At 50.3% G+C, this 25,140-nt stretch overlaps 1 protein-coding gene across 3 annotated transcripts in view; it reads right to left on the bottom strand.

Annotated features, from left to right (window-relative positions):
* LMO2 (LIM domain only 2) overlaps nt 1–23,457 on the bottom strand; it is a 47,112-nt gene extending 23,655 nt beyond the window's left edge. The window contains exon 1 of one of the 3 annotated variants that reach the window (XM_068125422.2): nt 23,329–23,457. In XM_068125422.2, coding sequence (XP_067981523.1) covers nt 23,329–23,369 — 41 coding nt within the window. In that variant the 5' untranslated portion in view covers nt 23,370–23,457. Of the gene's footprint in view, nt 1–7,197; nt 7,583–23,318 lie in introns of those variants that run through there. The other 2 variants (XM_068125423.2, XM_078783883.1) reach the window with 2 other exon arrangements.
* Between the last annotated feature and the right edge of the window lie 1,683 nt (nt 23,458–25,140).

The following is a 25,140-nucleotide window of genomic DNA, read 5'->3' as shown; positions in this document are numbered from 1 at the left end:
GTCTGTCTGGGATAGATAAGATTGTATCTAAGTGCCTATCTCTTCTGTGTCTTATACCTCACTCTACCTTGTAATCTACCCCTTTTCTCCACCACTAATTATATCCTCCCCTGGAGGTCTTGAGAACTGTACCCCTTGCGTCGTTTCATTTATCCCAGTCGTTGTGTCCTTTCCATCATTGATTTAGCGTTAGCGCGATTTGGCCAACCCGTAGTTCGAGTGGAATCGGGTGAGTTGGGGGTAATCGGGTAAACTGTGCGAACACGGCGGCCATTCCGCTCGGTCAAGCAACATCTTTAGCCGTGTCCGTAACAATATATATATATATATATATATATATATATATATATATATATATATATATATATATATATATATAGATATATATATATAGCGCGGTGCTACGCGCGCTACTTGCTTAGCAAGGAGGAAGCGGACAACGCGGTAAGTTAAAAGAGTCTTTATTTCAAGATCTCCACTGTAGCACTGGAGCGCTCCGGGCTGCGCACCCGGTGTATATCCCGTGGCCACGCCTACCCCTCGGGCGTGGCCGCCGCCCCTTGGTGCGCGGAATGATGCCCTCATGCCAGTGAGCTTTCAGAATTCCCGCGCACCTGGAGGGCCAGTTTGCGGGGCAAACGGATGACCCGGCCGAAGCGCCCTCTGGCGACTGGCGGCGTCCGGGGTGTAGGCAGGGATGCCAGCTGGGATGCCTCCGGCTGCACCCGGGATGGGGGCAGGACCGGGGGGTGGCGTGCCGGCGGGCCTGGGCGGTGCCGGGGGTCCACCCGCAGGGGGGCGGCCCCGACGCGGGGGCCGAGCCACCGGCGGTGGGTGGTCCACGTCGAGGTGGGCTGGCTTGAGGCGATCCACTGAGATGCGGTCGGGAGTACCGCCGATGTCCAAGGTGAAATGTTTCACCCCGGTCTCCAGCACGCGGAAAGGCCCGTCGTACGGGGGCTGCAGTAAGGTGCCCGGTGGGCGTCGTGCCGGACGAAGACATACTCCGCGGTGCGAAGCTCCGGGGCGACGTGCGTAGGCGGGTGCCCGTGGTGCGCCGTCGGCACCGGGGCGAACCTCCGGGCGGTCTCCTACAGCGCGGAGCGCTCCTGCGCCACGGACCATGGTGCCGTGGGGTCGGGGAGGAACTCGCCCGGCACCCGCAGCGGTTGTCCGAAGACCAACTCCGCCGCGGATGCGCGCAGGTCGTCACTGGGCGCCGTCCGGAGGCCGAGCAGGGCCCAGGGGAGCCTGTCGACCCAGCCGCCGTCGCGGAGGGTGGCCCGGAGCGCGGCCTTCAACGAGCGGTGGAACCGCTCGCACAGGCCGTTGGCCTGGGGGTGGTAGGCCGTGGTTCGGTGCAGCTGGACCCCGAGCCCCCACGCGACCGCCCCCCAGAGCTCCGAGGTGAACTGGGGGCCGCAGTCGGACGAGATGTCCGAGGGGGCGCTGAACCGGGCGACCCAGGTGGCGATGAACGCCTGCGCGATGTCCGCCGCCGTCGTCGCCGCCAAAGGCACGGCCTCCGGCCACCGGGTGGTGCGGTCCACCATTGTCAGGACATGGGTGAAACCCCGCGAGGGGGGCAGAGGTCCCACCATGTCCACGTGCACGTGGTCGAACCTACGTTCCGGCACCGTAAACGGGGCCAATGGGGCCTGGGTGTGCCGGTGCACCTTTGCGCGCTGGCACGCGAGGCACGTCCTGGTCCAGCCATGGGCGGCCTTCGGAGGCCATGCCAGACAAACTTGTCAGCGACCAACCTCTGGGAGGCCTTCGTGCCCAGGTGGGACAGGCCGTGGATGGCGTCAAAACCTGGCGCTGCCAGCCCGCGGGCACGATGGGGCGAGGCCGCCCGAGGGAGACGTCACACAAGAGGGCCGTGCCCGCGCCGTCGAACGGCACCTCGGTGACGCGGAGGCCCGTGACGGCGGTCCGCAAGGTCGGCGGCCTGGTCCGCCGCCATCCGGGCATAGTCGATGCCAAGGTGGACTGCGTGGGCGACGGACCGGGAAAGGCAATCCGCCACCGGGTTGTCTTTCCCCGCGACGTGCCGGATGTCCGTTGTATATTCGGACACGGCTGTGAGGTGACGCTGCTGCCAGGCCGACCACGGCTCGGCGACCTTGCCCATCGCGAAGACCAGTGGCTTGTGGTCGACGAAGGCCGGGAACGCACGGCCCTCGAGCAGATGGCGGAAGTGCCTGACCGCCAGGTGAAGCCCGAGCAACTCGCGGTCGAAGGTACTATAACAGCGTTCGGGCGGGCGAAGCTGCCGACTGAAGAACGCCAGCGGTTGCCAGGCACCACGCACCCATTGCTCGTGCACCGCGCCCACCGCGTAGTTCGAGGCGTCGGTGGTGAGGGCGATCGGTGCATCGGGCGCCGGTGTGCGCGAGCATGGTGGCGTTGGCCAAGGCGAGCTTCGCGCCGACGAACGCCGCGTCCATCTGCTCGGTCCAGGTAACGTCACCTTTGCCTGGCTTCCCTCGGAGGGCCTCGTGCAAGGGGCGCAGGAGCTGGGTGATGCGGGGCAGGAACCGATGGTAAAAGTTTACCATGCCCAGGAACTCCTGGAGCCCCTTGATCGTGCGGGGGCGCGGAAACCCCTTCACCGCCTCCAACTTGGCTGGTAGGGGGACGGCCCCGTGCCTGGTGATGCGGTGCCCCAAAAGGTCGATGTCGGCGACGCCGAACCGGCACTTGGCAGGGTTCACGATGAGGCCATGCTGGCCCAGGCGTTCGAAAAGTGTGCGGAGATGGTGAAGGTGCTCTTCGCGGGACGCGCTGGCAACGAGGATGTCGTCCAGGTAGACGTACAGAAAATCCAAGTCGCGCAAGACGCTGTCCATTAGTCGCTGGAACGCCTGAGCCGCATTCTTCAAACCGAAGGGCATCCGAAGAAATTCGAAAAGTCCGAATGGCGTGATGACCGCCGTCTTCGGGATATCCTCTGGCCTGACGGGGACCTGATGGTAGCCGCGTATGAGGTCCACCTTTGAAAAGAAGGACATGCCCGCCATCCGGGCGGAGAAGTGCTGGATGTGGGGGACGGGGTAGCGGTCGGGGGTGGTGGCGTCGTTGAGGCGCCGGTAGTCCCCGCACGGTCGCCATCCCCCGCCGGGCTTTGGCACGATGTGGAGCGGCGATGCCCAAGCACTCTCGGAGCGCCGCACGATGCCGAGCCGCTCCAGCATAGCGAACTCCGCTTTAGCTACCGCGAGCTTCGTCGGCTCGAGGCGGCGTGCCCGGGCGTAGACCGGTGGCCCAGCGGTGGGGATGTGGTGTTCCACCCCGTGCTTGACGGCCCCCGCCAAGAAGGTGGGCTGCGTAAGGGTCGGGAAGCTGGCGAGGAGGCGGGTGAAGTCGTCCGCTGCCGGAAGCGTACAAACTAACCTCACCGGGACCGAACCCTCAGCAAGCCGCTTGGCGAGCCGCCCAGTGAGCCGATCAACAAGCTGCTCAGCGCGCAAGCAAGCGAGCTGAACGTTTCAGCCCGGACAAGGCGTCTGTTCTTCACATCTACCAACAACCCGTCTGCACAGAGGAAGTCCGCACCGAGCAGTGCCTTGGGGACACTAGCGGTTATGAACATCCATGTGAAGCATTGCCTTCCAAACCGCAGGGAGAGGCAACGCTTCCCGAATGTGCGTATGGGTGTTCCGTTCGCGGCAAGCAATGCGGGTCCCCTGCCCGTGGTTCGCTTGTCGGACGTAGAGGCAGGGATAACGCTCACCTGTGCACCGGTGTCGCAGAGGAAACGGCGCCCAGACAAGGTGTCCGTTATAAAAAGAAGGCTGCCGGAATGGCCGACGCTCAGGGCTGCTACCGAGCGCCGGCTTTGTAGTTTCCCGACTTGCCGAAGGAGCACGGCGGGCAACAATTCCTCGCCTTGTGGCCAAACCTGGCGTGGAAATGGCACCAGGTTTGCGGCGAAGGCGGCGGCCGTGGTTTTCGCGGTGGTGGTGGGCGTGGCGTGGCGGCGGCCACGCGGTGTGCATCAGCCTCGAGATCCACGACGTGTGGTGCATCAGCATCAGGGTCAGCCTCGGGATGCGCGACGGCCGCGCCAAAACTCGCCTGCGTGTCCAAAGCCGTGAAGAACTTGTCGGCCTCGGCAGCGAGAGCTCGGGGTTCCGTCGTCGCAGAACCGGCCAACGCGAGGCGTACCCGTGCCGGCAGCTGGCGTCGAAATAACGCCCGGAATAGAGCGTTCGGGGTTTCGTCGCCCATCAGCGACAGCATATGGTCCATGCGGACCGACGGTCACGTGTCACCGAGTGGAGGTCCAGGAGGCGGTCGGCCCGTGCGTCCACCGTGAGGCCGAACGTGGCGAGGAGGAGACGCTTGATCGCCGCGTACCTGCCGTCGGCCGGTGGGTTCCTCAGGACCGACACGACGCGGGCGGCCGTGCCGGGCCCGAGGGAGGCGACCACGTGGCAGTACATGGTCTCGTCCACCGTGATGCCTCGAAGTCGGAACTGGGCTTCTGCCTGCAGGAACCATACTTCAGCTTGAGCCTCCCAGAACTCAGGGAGTTTGATCGTAACCGCGTTGGTTGCCATTGCGATGGCGTATTCGGTTGGTCAGCGACGGCTGATCCAACGTCGGAGGGTCACCAATGAAGCGCGGTGCTACGCGCGCTACTTGCTTAGCAAGGAGGAAGTGGACAACGCGGTAAGTTAAAAGAGTCTTTATTTCAAGATCTCCACTGTAGCACTGGAGCGCTACGGACCCGGTGTATATCCCGCAGCCACGCCTACCCCTCGGGCGTGGCTGCCGCCCACTTGGTGCGCGGAATGATGCCCTCACGCCAGTGAGCTTTCGTGTCCGCCACATATATATATATACGGATCCCACGGGCATGGACGTGTGTGACATTTCGACATATTGAGTTAGATGCTGCACCTGCACATGCAGTTTCACAATAACACACACACACACACACACACACACACACACACACACACACACACACACACACACACACACACACACACCTCGTTTTTTCATTTCTGTATCTCACAATTCGGTCTCTCTCTTATTCACACACCCACACAAACACACACACACACACACACACACACACACACGTACACCGACACACATACACATATACACATACACACATAGACACACACATATATATACACACACGCAAACACACATACACACACACACACGCACACACACATGTACACTGACACATGCATATACACATACACACATACACATATGTATACACACATGTACACCGACACACATGCACACACATACACATATACACACACATATACACACACATATATATACACATACACACATGTACACACACACACACACACACACACACACATACATACATACACATATATACACACACACACACACACACACACACACACACACACATACACACACACACACACACACACACACATGCACAAAAACACACACAAACATATATACACACACATACACGTACACACACACGTACAGACAAATGTACATCGACACACATGCACACACATACACACATATGCACACACACATATATATATATTGTTACAGACACGACTTTGATGTTAAGGTGGGCCGAGCGGAATGGCCGTCGTGTCCGCACAAATTACCCGATTGTACTCGAACGTTGACGAAGCCGCGCCACGCTGGCTCAATAAGGAAAAAGAAGACACACGGCTGAATTATAATGACAGACACCAGGGATACGGTTCTCAAGACCTCCGGAGGAGATTATATTCGTGCGGAAGGTCAGATTACAGGGACGAGAGGTACAACATAGAAAGACAAGCACTTAGACACAATCTTATATTATTCCCAACAGACGACAGATAAACGGGACAAAGCTGACTCACACGGGGTTTGATGGCTAGGAAAGCGGGTATCGATGGCTCAAGGTGCACTCTTGGCTCAAGGACAGGGTACTGTACGGTCCAGTAGATGCAGGAGGTCGCAGCGCTCGGGTGGCGTCTTGTCTGCTCAAGCTGGGGGCGCATCTCACGTCACATCCGGCGCGTGGCCGCGTATATCCGGCGGGGAGTGACACGCCCTCGGCTCGTTAGCTCCGCCTCGTGGAATCGGCACGTTGCTTCTCATTGGGTGCGTGCGGGGGGTTTACCAGGCTCCGCCCTTGACGAGGAGCTGACAAGGAGCCCCTTCGTGGTAACCCCGTGGAGCGCATGGTCTGGAGCGCATCGTCTGGAGCGCATTGTCGATGGCGGCGAACCGAGCCGGTGGGAGGACGCACACTCCCCCCCACGCAGCGCCGTGCCCCTCTGTTGTTGTAGACGGGGAAGAAGATGGGAGGAGGTATGGGAAAGGTCCTAAACTCACTACTGGTGCCATATAATCACATTCTGGTGCAACGAAGAGTCATAATTAATGGAAACGAGGCCTTAACTGACATAGACTAAGAATAACTAGCAAGATGTCCGAAAGTTGTCTACGTGTGGTGCGGTGGACCTGGGCACGACATTTAATGGGGGAATAAGGGGAAGGTCGGCTCTACTGATTGTTGTTTACAGACAATGGGACTAGGGAATGGGGGATTGGGGATAGTTGGGGAGTATTGGGGAAAATAGGGGAATATTTACAAGCGGATATGGAGGCCAAATTCCATATTCGCAACATTGCACCCTTCTCTACCCTCGGGGCGTCCCGACCCGATAAATTTTTACCTACTTTAGTGTGGCACGCAATGTAGTTCCCTCTACTATTAACTCTACCCTGAGTGCGACAGTTTTACAGATATTCACAAATGAGTAAATATGTCCCCCTGCGACGTTGCACCCTTCTCCTCACAGAAACACACCCACAGGATAACCGAATCCGGAAAGAATTCTCAAACTACACATACAGCCGGTAGGGAGCATTATTTACAAGACTACGCTGCTATTTACACTACGATCCAGGACCTGTTTTTGGAGGAACACATGCAGATGTTATGCATAGAGAGAGAGCGCTTGCCAACATCGATACACCAACCCACGAGTGCTCTGTGGCCGACGGCCTTTAATAACGTGCAGAGCACCCTTCCCGAGCATCAAAAGCACCACCCCACCACTAATCGGTGCAGTCACCATTGTTCATTGGAATAAAAATAAATTCGACAACCCCTAACCCTGCAGGTGTCTCTTGCTCTTCTTGTGGTGCACTTGGTGTTAACTAAAAGTGGTTCACCTGTATGGCATAGGTGCCACGTTGACCCATAGGTCCATCCCCGGGTGGTGCTTGGCCGCAAACGAACTGCGGTCCATTGTGGGTGGCCACAAACATTGCGGTCCATATGGTGTATCGATCCCGGCAGCAAACAGCGAAAGTGCAGGCCCACAACTGCGCAGCCAGCACCTCTCTCTCCTCTCTCTCTACCCCAAAGCCAGATCCTCGGAGGTGGGAGACAAAAGAAGCAGACAAGTGAGTAAGGTGGTAAGGGCGCAAAAGTGCACGCAATGTAAGGTGATGCACACTGGGGGCACATGGGAACCAGGTGAGACAGGTACGTTCCTACCGTATGCCCCCCCCACCAGGTAACCTACATGGCCCCTCCCTTACCCCTTACTGCATCCACAAAACACAACACTACCCATAAACATCTACTTTACAAATCAACAAACATCCCTACTGTCTTCCCCGTTCCTCCCATAAACCAAATTCGTCTTCTCTCCCTCCTAACCAATCAAATTTGCCATTTTCAACTCTCATCAAAATTTGCCATCTCCAACTGCACATCAAAATTTGCCATTACCAATTCATCATCAGTCCCTCCTAGGGAGGGAGAGATGGAATCACCCCAATGTCTCATCCACGTCGTGATGCGTCTCACAATCCACACAGCAATTTCATTTTCTGCAACAAAACAAAGAAAACACAGGTGTGGAGTCATCATCATCACCACAGGTAAGTGGCTGCGTATGGTGCGACAGGTTCATCAATCTTAACTATTTCCTAAGTGACTTTAACAACTTTACACTACCCGGGGTCTTTCTCCGGCCAAACCATTGGCCCTCTTACACTATGGGTTCTATAAACCAATTCCCATTGGCCAAACTGTGGTGCTCTTCAATTTGGGGTCTCACTCCCCCGATTCATCTCCCGGTGCCCTCGCACAATTTCTGGGCTGCGGCGTGTACCTCTCCCAGTGGGTCTACCCACCTGCACACCTCCACCACTGCAGTTGCCTCCGAGCTTACCTGCTCCTTGCCCTAACCTAACTACCTGGGGAAGGCCCTCTGGCACTCTCCCCACTCGGTGCCCTCTCTGGCACTGGGCTGCCCGATCCACAACTCTACCGGCTCCCAGAGCCCACCTGCGGCCTCACCTGGCCGACATCCTCACAGTGGTGGAGTGCCCAACCAACTACACGCACTAACAGGCTACACGCACAGCCATTTCCACAACACTAATGCACCCATTCACAACACCATTCTGCAACCGCACCACAAGTGCCAATATCCAACCACAATTTACCTGTACCCTCTACCTAACACTTACACTACCCGCCCCGGGTACTCGTGAAAGGGGTCCACTCTTCCCCCATCCACACCTTCGCACCATGCACACCACTCCGTACCACTTACTCCAACTCTCTCCACACACCTGTACTTGCACACCTGTGCTCTCACACCTGGTGCCACCTGCACCCTTCTCTCCCCAAGCGCATTCGCGCTGATCCACAACACTCACTACTCATACACTGCTCCACACACCTGTCCAGTTGCACACCTGTGCAATCACACCTGTTCAATTCTCACACACACAGCATCATCTCAGCTAACTACTCCCTTCTGAAACTTGCGCTTCCCAGTCGTCCCTTTAAACTATTGCGCTCCCACATCATTATCATCCATACTAATCTACCTGCGTCCCCACTACAGGTATCAGTCACTAACTAAACTTAACGTCACCTAAGGTCATCTTCTCGAGATCCCTACCGTTATATCCTAACCCTCCCGGGCTAGTTTTCACTGCCATACACCCCATAAACTATTGCTCCTTTGCCCCCTACATGGGAAGGGTGGCAGGGATGCCATCCCACCACATCGGGGGTCTCTCACTACCAATTTTGCACATCAAATTTCAACAAATCAAAAATTTGCCAATCACTACCTATCATCTGCCAATCACTACTGCCAATCCCCTGCCAATCATCAAATTTTGTTTTCCTCTAATTTTGGGTCCAAAACACTAACCTCATCACCCAGTCTACTCACTAATACCTCTCGGTGCGCCAATCCCTGTCCAAAGCCCGGCTTCGTAAAGCCAAGCAATGGATGCTGGTTGTTTTGTGCCAGCGGCTGGATGCGTCCGGCACTCGGTGCAGGGACGGGGGTTTACCCGTGCCGAGATCCCACACACCACCTCGGCGTGGAGCCATCCAATGTCCCGATCTCGACCTGCCGGCACGTCTCAACAAAAAGTGGTCGCCATGACGACCCTTTCTATCGGGCTGCCAGCTCCGCCTAGTGGAGCACGGACGCGGCCGTTCAAAGCGAGGCCCAGCACGCACCGAGGGCCCGACTCGGCTATAAGTCGTTCTAAACTCTACCCCGTCTAACGTCGATGCTTCACCTGGACGCTTACACCCCGCAGCCCGTTCCTTGCTCACACATCCCGCCGTGCCCATGCTCCTCGTACCTTTCCTTACACACCCAGGTACACCCATTCCACTCACAGCCTTGGTCACACACCTGACCACCGAACACTTTGGCACACATTCGTTGCTCGCACACCTCACCAACACACCGCTTCGCACCCCCTCCTCGGTCACCTCCTCTGTGACAATCACAGGTGTGCCCTCATTCGCACACCCAACCACGTGCCTCACCACCAACTCCAGCGTGCATTCCCACTCACGCTCTACCATTCCAGGTGTGCATCCTTCCATCCCAGGTGTACATCCTCGCTCACCTGTCACAACTAACTCACGCTCCATGTCACTCTCACTACTTTCACCTCCATTCCTGACAGCGCACTCACCCTTACTCTTGACAGCGCACTCTTTCCCCATGCACCTGTCCGTCACACACCTTTCTCGCGCACACTCTCCCGTCACACCCTCTGTAACACTCACCACAGGTGGACACTCTTCCTTACTTCTGACAGCGCGCTCTTCCCTCATGCACCTGTCCGTCACACACCTTTCTCGCGCGCACTCCTGCACACACTCTCCCGTCACACCCTCTGTAACACTCACCACACCGCGCTTCCATGTGCTCCCTCGCACACACGCTACGACCGACTCACTTTCGCCAGCACCCTCACTCCTTGGCACGCACTTTTTCCTCACACACCCCAGAGTCGGACTTTCTTGCACACCTCCTTTTTCGCACACCAGACCTGTCACACACTTCACCAACGGCCTCTCACGAACACCCGGGTCTATCTCGACCCCCAAGCTTATTAAATCACCTGGCGCATCATACGCACGACCATATTGGTCACCACTTACACCGGGTTCTCTTTCTCTTCGCTTCTCCTCCATCACCTGCGAATCCCTCATCCGGTTAATGAGCACATCATCACGATCCGAACACAGACTTTGGACCAATTCTTTTACTTCCTCCTTTATCTCTTTCTTATCCTCTCTCCGTCGCTTCTTAATTTCGCTCACCCCTTCTTCCACTTCTTCTAGTTTCTGCTTCACCTCTTTTATTCCCCGGTACGTCTCCTCCAGCTCGTCCTCCAAGGCTACCTTGACCGTTTCCATGTGCGTCCTCACCTGCCGGTCCGTCGTCTCCATTACCTCTATCACCTCGTCCAACCTCGTTGTCAGTCCCTCACGTACTATCTGACATTCCCTCTTTGTCGCTATTAAGTCGTTTTTTATGTCGTTTTGTGTCGCTTTTAAACCTCCTAATACTGCAGTGTTCCTTTGAACCTGCTCCGTTAGTCCTTTTTGTCCCTCCGTCAGCTGTTCCACCTCCTGCGTCAGGTCCTCTATGCCCCCTTGTAACTTTACAGTCCCCTTTCTCACCTCCTTTTCCATGTGCTCCTCACAGTGCCTCACCTCCTCAGTCCTCGCGCACTCCTCCGACCTCCTCACTCACTCCTCTTCTGATCTGCTCTCCCATCACTTGCATCTCCTGCCCAGATGCCATCCTCATCTGCTCCATTTCCTCCCTGTGAGCATCCAGTTTGGTTTCTACCCCCATTCTGACCCCCTCTATCTGCTGCCCCATTTGGTTAACTTCCCTTTCCGCTTGGTCCCTCATGTCCCTCAATTTGCCTTCCATGGTGTTTTCTAACCCCTCTAACCCTTTTTGCATCCCTTCCATTTGATTCTCTTGAGCGGCCATTCTGTTTTCTACCCCCGTTAACCCCTCCTGTATTTCCCCTAATCTATCGTCTAATTTCCCAAATTTCATGTCTAATCCCTTAAAATTATTGTCTAATCCCTTAAAATTATTGTCTAATCCCTCACTGGTACCCCTCGCTTCGTCCCTCATTACCCCCATTTGGCCCTCCAATCGCTCACTATCAGCCCTCATTCCCACCATTTGTTCCATAAGGGCCCTCATTTGCAGGAGGAAAAGGTTCGAATCCACCAGGGGCGCTGCCGCGGGCGTGGACGCTGTGGCCACCTCGTGCGTGACAACGCTATTTTGCGACCCTGCCGCCCTCACTGCTTCGCTCTCCTCCTGTCCCTCATGTCCCTCAATTTGGTCCTGGACCGACCCTGCTTCACTCTCCCCTACCGGACCCCAGCCGTCTTGATCCGCCATAGCGCGACTTTCAAAATTCGAGTTTCGTAACACAAATCCAAATTTTGCTGTTATAATTTCGTCGAGCGCAGTAACCGCGGGACCGCGCTCCGGATCGATTTTGTCGAGCGCCGTACGCGCTCCGGCTCGATTTTCCCTCCCAAAATTTGGGCCTAACTAATTTAGTCCCGGGTCCGAATCTCACTCCTCGACACCAATTGTTACTCTAATAGTACAATTGGTGTTCCAAAATTTGGGCTAAATAAATTTAGTCCCAGGTTCGAATCCAACTCCTGACAACCAATTGTTACAGACACGACTTTGATGTTAAGGTGGGCCGAGCGGAATGGCCGTCGTGTCCGCACAAATTACCCGATTGTACTCGAACGTTGACGAAGCCGCGCCACGCTGGCTCAATAAGGAAAAAGAAGACACACGGCTGAATTATAATGACAGACACCAGGGATACGGTTCTCAAGACCTCCGGAGGAGATTATATTCGTGCGGAAGGTCAGATTACAGGGACGAGAGGTACAACATAGAAAGACAAGCACTTAGACACAATCTTATATTATTCCCAACAGACGACAGATAAACGGGACAAAGCTGACTCACACGGGGTTTGATGGCTAGGAAAGCGGGTATCGATGGCTCAAGGTGCACTCTTGGCTCAAGGACAGGGTACTGTACGGTCCAGTAGATGCAGGAGGTCGCAGCGCTCGGGTGGCGTCTTGTCTGCTCAAGCTGGGGGCGCATCTCACGTCACATCCGGCGCGTGGCCGCGTATATCCGGCGGGGAGTGACACGCCATCGGCTCGTTAGCTCCGCCTCGTGGAATCGGCACGTTGCTTCTCATTGGGTGCGTGCGGGGGGTTTACCAGGCTCCGCCCTTGACGAGGAGCTGACAAGGAGCCCCTTCGTGGTAACCCCGTGGAGCGCATGGTCTGGAGCGCATCGTCTGGAGCGCATTGTCGATGGCGGCGAACCGAGCCGGTGGGAGGACGCACACTCCCCCCCGCGCAGCGCCGTGCCCCTCTGTTGTTGTAGACGGGGAAGAAGATGGGAGGAGGTATGGGAAAGGTCCTAAACTCACTACTGGTGCCATATAATCACATTCTGGTGCAACGAAGAGTCATAATTAATGGAAACGAGGCCTTAACTGACATAGACTAAGAATAACTAGCAAGATGTCCGAAAGTTGTCTACGTGTGGTGCGGTGGACCTGGGCACGACATTTAATGGGGGAATAAGGGGAAGGTCGGCTCTACTGATTGTTGTTTACAGACAATGGGACTAGGGAATGGGGGATTGGGGATAGTTGGGGAGTATTGGGGAAAATAGGGGAATATTTACAAGCGGATATGGAGGCCAAATTCCATATTCGCAACAATATATATATATATATACACATACACACCCACACACACACAGACATATATATACACACACACACATATATGCACGCACACACATACACATACACACACACACACACACACATGCACGCGCGCACACACACACACACACACACACACACACACACACACACACACACACACACACACACACACACACACACACACACACACACACACACGTCCCACATGTATATATCCCACATCCCACATGTATATACATGTTTAAAGTGTACGTGCCCTTCCCCCCTCCCCCGCCCGGCAACGCTGAGAACTTCTGCTAGTAATTAATGAAATAAAAACGAAGAAATATCTCTGGGTAATTTCCTGAAACTCGGTGAAATTCGCTGAAATTCGCTCGGTGTATCGGTGAAATATTTTATTTGGGCAGTGTATAATTGCTTCGAACGAAATATCTCAGCAATTTCCCGTCTGTGTTTCATGTCCATGCACACGTGAAATGGAGTTTGTTTTTGCACACGTGAAATGAACATGTGAACCTTTACTTCCGGATAATAATGTTGAATGAAATAAAAACGAAGAAATATAGTGGGGTCACCCGTGGGAATCCCACGGGCATGGACGTGTGTGACATTGACTTTTTTTTTTGTTGTTGTTGTTGTTGTTGTTGTTGTATACAAGATCGAGGCTCGTGAAAGAGCGAACATTAATCACACAGAAAGACAAACCGACACATAAAACATATAACATCGGGAGCGGTAAACAAGATGGGGAGAGAGAGGGAAGGACACAAACACAACATTTGAGAGCAGGGACCGAGAGACATGGAGACATCGAGAGATCTGAGAGAGGGCGAGGGCTTTGGGGGGGGGGGGCATGGGAAGGGGGCGGTGGGAGAGGTATAAAACATATGGACACTGCCAGGACTTCCAGGAAAGAAGTTGGAATTTCAAACAAGGTGGATCTGGGGTGAATTAGCGGGGGTAGAAAAGATCAAGGTTTTGGATGGGGGAAGATAAGAGATGGTGGTGAACAGCTGTTTTAAAGACCTGGAGGGAGGAGTGGGATTGAAGGGAGTGAGGGAGTTTGTTCCAGAGGCGGGAGAAAAGAGGAATGAAAGAGTGAAGGTGAGCAGAGAGCCGAGATTTCGGCAGTTTAACCATCAGAGGGTTGCTGGCAGATCTTGTGCGACCTGTAGGAATATTTAGGGGACAGAGCACAGAGAGAGCTGGGGGTGCAAGGCCGGAGAGGAGTCGGTAGAAGACAGAAAGACCACCTACCTGCCTGCGGTAAGTGAGTGAAAGGCCCTCAGAGATAGCTTCATCGCGGGAGATTCCAATAATTCTGAAAGCTTTGGTTTCAACAGCGTGAAGCCGAGCTAGGTGTGAGGCAGGAGCACCGGCCCATAGGGGAGAACAGTATTCCATTGAGCTGCGGATGAAAGCCTTGTATGTGGTGAGGAGCTCAGGTGTGCCGAGGAAGGACTTCGCACGACGGAGGATGCCCATTCGGCGACTGGCTTTGGAGGCCAGCTTGGAAATGTGGTTTTCCCAAGAAAGATCATGGCAGATAGTGAGACCCAAAAGCTTGAGCGACAGAACTTCTTGGAGAGGATTGTTGAGAAAGTAGATGGGAGGGTTGTCCAGTCGATCTTTTCGGAGAGACATAGTAAGAGTGTGAGATTTGTCAGGATTGAAAGACATGTTCCACTTGTTTGACCAGTCTGTGATTTTGTCCAAGTCTTCAGAGAGTGAGGAGGCTGCAGACTGCCGATCTGAGGGAAGAGGAATGGAGCGGCAGAGAGTGGAGTCATCAGCAAAGAGATAGAGAGGATTTTCAAGAGAGTCAGAGAGATCATTGATGAAGACCAGAAAAAGCACGGGGCCCAGAACACTGCCTTGGGGAACTCCAGCCTGAACAGGAAGAGGAGATGAGAGAAACCCATTCAGGGCCACACGTTGACGACGACTAGAGAGGAAGTCCGCCAGCCATGCGTGGAGATTTCCATGGATACCAAAGGAGGAGAGTTTGGTGAGCAGAGCGGGGTGCCAGACCGTGTCGAAGGCACGTGATATGTCGAGGGAGACAGCTCTAATTTCCTGTTTGGCATTGAGGACCTCCATCCATTGTTGAGACAGCAGAAGCAGCATGTCCAGAGTAGAGTGACCTGGTCTGAAACCAAATTGATGATCAGAGTTCAAGCCATTGGAGAAGAGGAAAGATTTCATATCCGAAGCAATGATGGATTCCATGACTTTGCTGATAATTGGGAGAAGGCTGATTGGTCTGTAGTTGCTAGGATCTGTTTTTGCACCTTTTTTGTGCAAAGCGGTGATGTTGGCTGATTTCCAAGCAGATGGCAGTTGACCTTGAGCAAAAGAGAGGGTGAAGAGAACAGAGAGAGGGTGAGATAGAGCAGCAGAGCAGGATTTTAGGACCCGTGGGCTGATGCCGTCGGGTCCAGTTGCAGAATCAGAGTCGAGGGTTGACAGAAACTTTTCCACCTTGTCAGGAGGAAAGGACACGGAGTCCAGGAGCAGCAGGGTACGACTGGGTATGGTGGGTAAAGAGAGGGATGGGTTTGGGACACAAGATTTAGAGGCAAACAGAGTTGAGGCATTCAGCTTTTTCACGTGCGGAGTCAGATGTGTAGCCGTTTGAGGTGAGGGAGGGGATGGAGGGGGAACAAACACCAGAAACGGATTTGACCAGACGCCACCAGGATTTGGAAGAGGGAGACAGATAAGAGAGTTCTGTCCTGAGAACGGAGAGATATTGTTTCCTGGCTCTCCTGAGGGTGGACACACACTTGTTTCGGGCTTTGTGAAAGGAAATGAGATTTCCTTCCGTTGTATTTGCTTTCCAGGAGACGAAGGCAAGTTGTTTCTGGGCAACAGCCTCACCACAAGATTCTGTGTACCATGGACGGGAGGAAGGGTATGACAACTGAAGACGAGATGGGATAAATCTGTGCATGAGAGAGAGCAATTTACTTTGGAAGAATTCCCAGGATGAGTTGATGTCAGAGGTGGTAGAGATGGGAGACCAGTCCAGATGATTGATGGCTGCTTGAAGACCGTGCCAGTTGGCCTGAGTGAAATGCCAGACTCGTCGATGCTGAGCAGGCTCCCTGAGGATGGTCAGAGAGATGTCCACTTTAACAAGGACATGATCAGATGATCCGATTGGAGCAGAAGAAGAGCAGCAGACATTTTCAGGGAAGTTAGTCATAACCAAGTCCAGAAGATAAGATGTTCCGTTGACTGAGATCCGGGTCGGGAAATTGACAGATTGTGTCAGTCCCAGTGAGTCGCAGAAGTCCTTTGCTGAGGAGCCATGGCTGGTGAGAGAGGTACCCACACCCAGCCAACTGGCATGATGACAGTTGAAATCACCACATATGAGGAAGAGAGAGTTGGGATGAGTAGATAGAAGTTGGTCCATATTATCAGACAGCGAGATGTAGATGGAGTCATCACTGTTTGGTGGACGGTACAACACACATATGAACAAGAGGTGGGAGCGAAGGGGAAGCCGTAGCCAGAGGTATTCCTGGGGGTGAGGTGGAGAGAGTGCAGTGCAGGGCGAGTGAGGAAGGGAGTTTTTGATAAAGATAGCAACCCCGCCTCCAGGACGAGGCTCAGGTCTATCATACCGGAGGAGGGAGTAGCCCGGGAGAGATACCCAGGAATCAGAGACATCATAAAGGAGGAAAGTTTCTGTTAAGCAGATCACGTCTGGTTTGACAGAAGCAACCTGTATGGAGAGATCAGTTAAGTTTGAACGAAGGCCCCGGATGTTTGAGGTCCATACCGTTAATGAAGAGGAAGGGGGAGCATCAGATACAGAACAGGGGGGAGTTAGATGCTCCTCTCCTCTCCAATATTGAGTTAGATGCTGCACATTCATTTTTACAAAATGGTTACTGGCAATTCATCAGATCCAGAAATGGTGGAATGAACACAATTTATTTATTTCACATAATATGTGACCCCTCACTCCTCTCACCTGACGCTCTCCTCTCTCCACCCGCACGCATCTCCAATCCCACTCCTCCTCACACTCCTCTCCAATCCCACTCCTCCTCACACTCTCTCCAATACCTCCTCACACTCCTCTCCAATACCTCCTCACACTCCTCTCCAATACCTCCTCACACTCCCCTCCGCTCAAATCGGCCCTCACTCTCCGCTCCAATCGTCCCTCACTCTCCGCTTCAATCGGCCCTGGGGTCACCCATGGGAATCCCACGGGCATGGACGTGTGACACATTTCGACATATTGAGTTAGATGCTGCACCTGCACATTCAGTTTCACAAAATTGTTACTGGCAATTTATCAGACTAGGGCATGCCCGTACGTGGGTGCCCGTTCCTTGCCAAAAAAAAAAAAAAACGCTACCCGTACGCTCTACCCCGCCCATACGCCCGTACGCCCGTAAACAAAAAAAACAATGCTCTTCGCTTCCGCCCTTCGCTCTGACTGAATTGGGAGAAATAATGCGCATAAGAAATCGAGAAATTATTATTTTCTCCGGAAGAAATCGAATTACGAACCGTAATGGCGCACGCGCTGGGCTCGGCTCGCTCTCACATCGGCCACGCCTACGCAACAAAGCGTTCTGTGATTGGCTGCCGGAAGTGAAGTCTTCACTGTCCGGAAGGTCGCAAATCGCAGTTACGATGAATCGCAAATTAGTTTTAATTAGTTTTAAAACATAGTTTAACGGCAACATAGTTTTCCAACGTGAAATAAATGAATACGCTCTCAAATGTGCCGTCCGAGGCAGAGTCTGTTCGCCACGTTCGGCACACGTGATAGCTCGCTGCTCTCTGATTGGTTGAATCGTTTTTTGGACATAGCTCGGTAACTACTTCTCCGATTAATATGAAACCTTGAAAAGGCACATCCTCGGGTCCCCAGCAATATACCTGGCAAGTTTCAAGTATATCGGACCGGTAGTTGTCGAGAAACAGCGGTCACAGACAAACATACAAACATACATACATACATACATACATACATACATACAAACATACACACAGAGATTAGTGGAATTATAGATAGATGCACAAATGATGTAATCTACACAATGTATTTACTTCTGATAACATGTGAATGCATGTGCGTGCACACCCACACACACATACACACATATACACACACATATACACACACGTACAACCACACACATACATACACACACATACACACACGTACACCCACACACGTACACCCAAACACATATATACACACACATACACACAAACACACACAGACACACACACACACACACACACACACATACACAAACACATCTCGTTTTTTCATTTCTGTTCCTTACAATTTTGTCTCTCTCTTATTCACAGACACACACACACACATACATCCACATTGATATATAGATATATAATATAGATATATACACTACCGGTCAAAAGTTTTAGAACACCTCAATTTTTCCGGTTTTTATTGAAATTTACGCAGTTTAATATCTCAATGTACTCTGAAATTAAGCATAGAACAAACAAACAATTGGAGATAAAAAAGAAATCATAAAATCATTTTGTTCAACAAAATTTAATTAAAAACTTTGACTCAGCAAAGCAGCCACATTTTGCAGATATAACCGCCGAACACACTCGTGGCAATCTTTCTACAATGGAAATCAAATATTGTTCGGGAAGTTCTTCCCAACACTGTTGCAGAAGTTCCCACAAATGTGTTGCACTTGTAGGTTGCTTTGCTTTCACCCTTCTGTCCAGTTCATCTCAAACCAGCTCGATGGGGTTGAAGTCTGGGGACTGTGCTGGCCATTCCATGATTTGAAGCCTACCGTCTTGTACTTTTCCTCGAAGGTAGTTTTGACATAGCCTGGAGGTGTGTTTGGGGTCATTATCTTGCTGTGGGATGAACCGCTGACCAACGAGGCGTATACCAGAGGGTATTGCATGGCGCTGCAAAATGCTGTGGTAGCCCTTTTGGTTCAGGGTGCCAGTCACTCTGTGCAAGTCGCCAACTCTGGATCCAGCAAAAGAGCCCCAGACCATCACGCTTCCTCCTCCATGTTTGACAGTTGGTGTCTCACACTGAGGAACCATCCTTTCGCCTACTCGACGGCATACAAAAACCCTGCGTGATGAACCAAAGATTTCTAATTTTGATTCATCGGTCCACAAGACCTTCTTCCAGTCTTCAGTAGTCCACTGGCGGTGCTTCATGGCCGAGGCAAGCCTCTTTTTCTTTTTTTGCCATCTTCGCAATGGCTTTCTTACTGCCACTCGATCTGTCAAACCTGCAGCTCGAAGTCTTCTCTTCACAGTTGAAATGGAGACTTGCTTACTTCGACCAGTGTTAAGCTGTGCTTGAAGCTGTTGTCATGTGAGCCATCTATCACGCAAGCTGTTGACTTTCAGAAACTTGTCTTCTGATTCTGTTGTGGCTTTGGGTCTGCCAGACCTCTTCCTGTCAGAGTTTCCTCCAGTTTCCAATATACTACTTCCTGCAGTGCAATATTGTCCAAATAATGCTTCAGAGGGTGTAATAACAGTCTGTTCCAATACTGCTTTTATACAGACAGGGGGTTTGTCATCAAGTAATCAGCAGAGGTTGGGACACCTGTAGGAATTGTTTGCATCAACTTTCAAGGCTTAATTTACTTACATTGCTGCAGAACAGCTGTAAGTTGTTAACCCATTACTTGTTCCCTGAAGAAGGCCGTTTTTTTACAATATAACTGTGCAATTTACATTATTGTGTGTGTATGACCCACTCCCCTGTGGGTGATCCACTCCCTGGTGCAGTGTGCGTGATGTGGGGAGCGAGAGGATTTGAGCTCTTGAAGTCACATTTTACATGAGATGTAATCACACATTTCAAACTGTATTTCCCATGTGCACGCACATGCATTCACATGTTATCAGAAGTAAATAAGTTTGTGTAGATTGCATTATTTCTGCATCTGATGAATTACCAGTAACCATTTTGTAAAAGTGAATGTGCAGCATCTAAATGAAGATGTCATAATGTCATCCACGTCTATCCCACTTATATATATATATATATATATATATATATATATATATATATATATATATATATATATATATATATGTATATATATATATATAAATAATAGACCAATGAAGCACACTTGACTCTATGACACTATTGTTACGTGCCCCTCCCCGACCCCCTGGTCACGATGTACCTCCGAGCCCCGAGAGGAGTCACGGCAGAAAAATGTGTTATTCTGTATGTCAAAGATCAATGGAGAAGCGACCCCAAGTGTTACTCACAAACAAATATTGTATTAAGATCACACAAGAATAACAGTACAACAATAATAGTATTCAATAGTACAATCCATGTCCTATGATGGTACCATCAGTTTTGGTAATATAGAACTCGCTGTGCTCCAAGTGAGTGAAACACGAACATTCCCAATGTCTCTTATTCCCGGCTTCAAGCCCAAAGTTGTTTCGCTCCAGCGATCGACAGAACGATATCCGATCGAGAACAGAATCCCGTTCGGATGGCAAATACATTCACAGAGCCACCGCTGAACAAAGGCGCCCTCAAGGCGACTGGGATATCCAAAGGCGCCCTACAGGCGACGGAGAGATCACACCCTCGGGTATGGACGAATTAACCTTCAAAAACCCACGTCACACACACGCCCCAGATCGACGTCTGGATGCGGTGAAAATGGTCGAGAAGAGACGAAACCGCGAGCGAAGCACAAGTCCTGCGCGAGTCAAAATGGCCGACGGCCCGGTCTCGTAACACAACAGCACGGCGATGATTCTCTCCTGAATCGATCGCAAAACCTGACACGCAGGTTGATCGGTCACAGCGATGACAACTCGGTCACAGGAATCCCTTTCCCGGAAACCCGAAAGTTCGCTAGTGACTCCTGCTCGCCAACGTTCGCTCCAGACCAAGAAGCAGCTATGCTTCTTGTCCGACTCCACTTGCTCCGCTCTTCTTCCTCCTCGTCCTCCGGTTCCGGATCCGGTTTCCTGTTTCTTTTAACATTAACTTTTTTACCTTTTGAAAACAGCTCATGGACAATAAACCTTTTGAAAGCAATAATAGTATATGGAATCAGAAATCTTTACAGTGGATGCAAACCACCACAACGGAAGTGACGAATCCGTAACACTATGCTGACATCGTGGACCAAATTATTCCAACACATCACCTCCAACCGACGAAGCATCAGTATGGCACTTAAGCCTTTGCAGTCTGAGATGAAAAGTCTATAGTCACGAATAGAGAAAAGCACGAGACGTCGATCTAGATTTCGCCCTTGTTATGGACTCCTCGTCATTTTTTTGGTTTAATTTATTATTGCTGGCTGCAAACCCCCTGACTGGTGATCAGCAGAGCAGAGACAATGTGCTCGCGTGGCAGGCGACACTTGTTTCCCGTGGGTCGTGCAGCAAGGGCTGTGATTCTCACTACGAGGTCTATTACGAGCCTTAGCCAAGGTATTAAAAATAAAACAAAAACCAATGATGATGACCCAAAACGAAAAATGACAAATCAGCATTTTTTATAAGTACTATTGTTTTCACAATTTGAACACAAACAAACAAAATCAGCAGTTGAAGCTGATTTGAACACACACTTTAACAAACAAACTTCAGCTCTAATTATTTACAGTAAACTTGATGCAGAGTTTCGACCTTTGTTTTGCATTTGCTTATGATGTAGCACCCACCAACCGAGACCATCAATTTCACATTCTTTCTTCGTCATTGATTCCATATTTTAGTGACTAAGGAGCGAGAGAACAGCAACGAGTAGGAATGCAATAAAAACATTACAATTGCATTGTGTCCATGACCTAGACAAGTGGTGAGATGGATCGCGGGTCGTGCAGCGGAGCCCATTCGACATGGCGTGACAAACACAATTTGCACAAGTGAACACTTTGAGCACAGGACACGACGACGCCAGGTATCACATTTAGCATCGACATCCATGCCTCAGTGTGGTGGATAAAGATAAGATTGAAATAAAATCTTGATCGATAAATTGCATCATCAATAAACTGTATAGATGCGAAGTATATATATATATATATTTATATAGCCCTGCTGGCCCACCTAAGCTGACCGTATCGAGGTTGAAGGGCCGAAACGGGATGATGCTGACGACCTCGACTGAGGACCTGGTCAGTGCGGCACACTTGTGACCAGGTGTGTTTTGAACTTATATATATATTTATATATTTATATATTTATACATTTATATATTTATATATATATATACTTAATTAAATATATATACATTTATATATGTACTTAATTAAATATATATATATATATTTATATATATGTACTTCATAAAATATATATGTACTTAATTAAATATATATGTACTTAATTAAATATATATGTACTTAATTAAATATATATGTACTTAATTGTATATATATATATATATATATTTAGATATATGTACTTAATTAAATATATATATATTTGTACTTAACTATATATGTTGGAACCCATCTGTGGATTGGTCCCATCGGCCGATGGGTCTGACCCATCTGTAGATGCACGAGAAATGACAATGCAGACCCATCGGCCGATGGGTCTGCGCCATCTGCGGATGTGTTGTTCACCTTGAAGGAATGTGTTGACAGAATGGTGCTCTTCAATCAGGTACACACATTGACAGAATCTTCAATAGATTTATTATCTATTTCTACCCATCTATTTATACATTTTGTCAATACATTTTGTAATTAACAGATACATGGCAGTTTTAGTAAAGCTTTACATAACATACTCAACATTCATACAAAACATTAGGTGTTCTTCTGATAATGGCGGAGGGGAATGTTAAATTCCTTTATATTAAATTAAATAAAATAAAATTTAAATTAAATAAATAAAAAAAATTAAAAATTAAAAAATAAAAGTTAAATAAAACATTTAAAAATCATCTCTGTTAAATTCCTACCACATGTAATTCCAATGACTGTGTACCTGATTGAAGAGCACCATTCTGTCAACACATTCCTTCAAGGTGAACAACACATCCGCAGATGGCGCAGACCCATCGGCCGATGGGACCGATCCACAGATGGGTTCCAACATATATATATATATATATTTATTTATTTATGTATATATACTGATGTATACTGTGTAATGTGACATGATATTACACCTGCCAAGAGATTCTAAAAGACTACACGAGGCACACGTACGTTCACTTACTCAGACATTTCTGGTGCTTTCCGCATGTGTCCCGCAGACATGGTGTTCCGCAGCGTACGGTTAAGGTGTCGCCTCGTGGTCGTCGCTCGCGTTCTAACTCCTCCCTAGATCGGTTTCCTTTTCCCCTCGTCGTCGATCGTCTTGCACAATGGGCGGAAAGTGACGCACACTTCACGACAAAACAGCGACGGCACAATTTTGCCCAAACATTTGAGCATTGAGCCGGATCTGTCCCAGGAAGACTATTCCGTTTGAAAGTTCATGAACAAATGCAATATATTGATCATTTGACTTCATGGGAACGAGGAAATCTCATTGGTGTTTACAATCGTTTGTTCAATGTTCACGACGTCACGATCATTCACAGATTGATAAATATTCCAATTTGGCCTTTTCAGGACCCGTAGATACTTAAATTCAGCGTTTTACCCTTTAAACCAAAAGTCCATTTCTTTACGTTCATTCCCCTTTGTCTCTGCACTGTTGACTATATGAATTTAACCATATTCAATGGAGGAATCCCATATTTTGTACAAATAACTCAGTTCGCATGTATTAGACGTACCAGACACGTGTTACCTTGTTTCACCTGCTCTGCCTCTCATTCACCAGCACACACTTCCCTGGTTGTCCCGAAGAGTAAATTACCTGATTGTGCGAGTCACACCTTTACCAGGGGTACGTGGTCGGAAGTGGGGATGATGGAAGGAGAGGCAGGTGAAAGGGGAAGGTGGTAAGAGTGAAGTTGATTGATGTTGGTGTTGAGTGGAGGTGTTGTTGGAGGTGGTGGAGGTTGGTAAGATGTGCAAGTGATGTGAGAGTGAGAGTTGATTTGAGTTGTGAGAGTTTGAGTGAGAGTTGGGAGGTTGGAGGTGAGAGTTGATGAGTGGAGGTGTGCAAGGCGACTGTGATGTGCTAAGAGGTGGGGAAGGTAAGTTGATTTTTTCTCCCAACCACTCCATGTTTACTCCAATAATGGTATAAATCTTACTCCAGTCCTGTTACTTCATACCTAGCAAACGTCTTCTGCTTCAGGAGATATCTGTTATATCACATCAGCCACAGTGGCCTCTGTTGCAATCATTCAGGATACTTAACGTAGGCCTAGGCCTATAGGTCTGACTACAGAGATGATATGTTGTTTATGGGGAGGGGGTCTTGCCCCATATTCTCCGAGACGGACATCTTGCCCCCATTTCTAAGCTAAGCTTCCTTTACCCAACAGTTTACCTGTGTCATTTTGACGGATTCCTCCCTGCTCCATACGTCTTGTGCCATATTGTTTTCATCACGTGACCTGTTTTAGTACAATACCTTGTAATATGATTTGTTTTGTAAACAAAGAGAATCCACATTTCCTGTTCTCTGAGTAACTTCATTGTGATTGTATGAAACAACTTTGTGTGGTTTATTTAAATAGAGGATTAAACTTCTGATAAACTTTCAAGCATCTGCTGATCAGTCGACACCACATCAGGTGTCGATGTACAAATTGGACTTTTGGTTTTTGTTCCTTCGTCGATCTTCACACTGAACCTTCTCGATCACTCCTTCTTTCAGTTCTGCTTGTATAACTTACACATCTTCCTCGAGATGGAGGGATAAACTGTGTGTGTGTGTGTGTGTGTGTGTGTGTGTGTATGTAGATGTGTGTGTATGTGTGTGCATGTGTGTATGTATATGTGTGTGTGTGTGTGTGTGTGTGTGTGTGTATGTAGATGTGTGTGTATGTGTGTGCATGTGTGTATGTATATGTGTGTGTGTGTGTGTGTGTGTGTGGGTATGTAGATGTGTGTGTGTATGTGTGTGTAT

This window comes from Myxine glutinosa, chromosome 8 (genome assembly GCF_964187855.1).
Source record: "Myxine glutinosa chromosome 8, kmMyxGlut1.1, whole genome shotgun sequence".
NCBI lineage: Eukaryota > Metazoa > Chordata > Myxini > Myxiniformes > Myxinidae > Myxine > Myxine glutinosa.
This window is presented reverse-complemented; position numbering and strand designations above follow the sequence as displayed.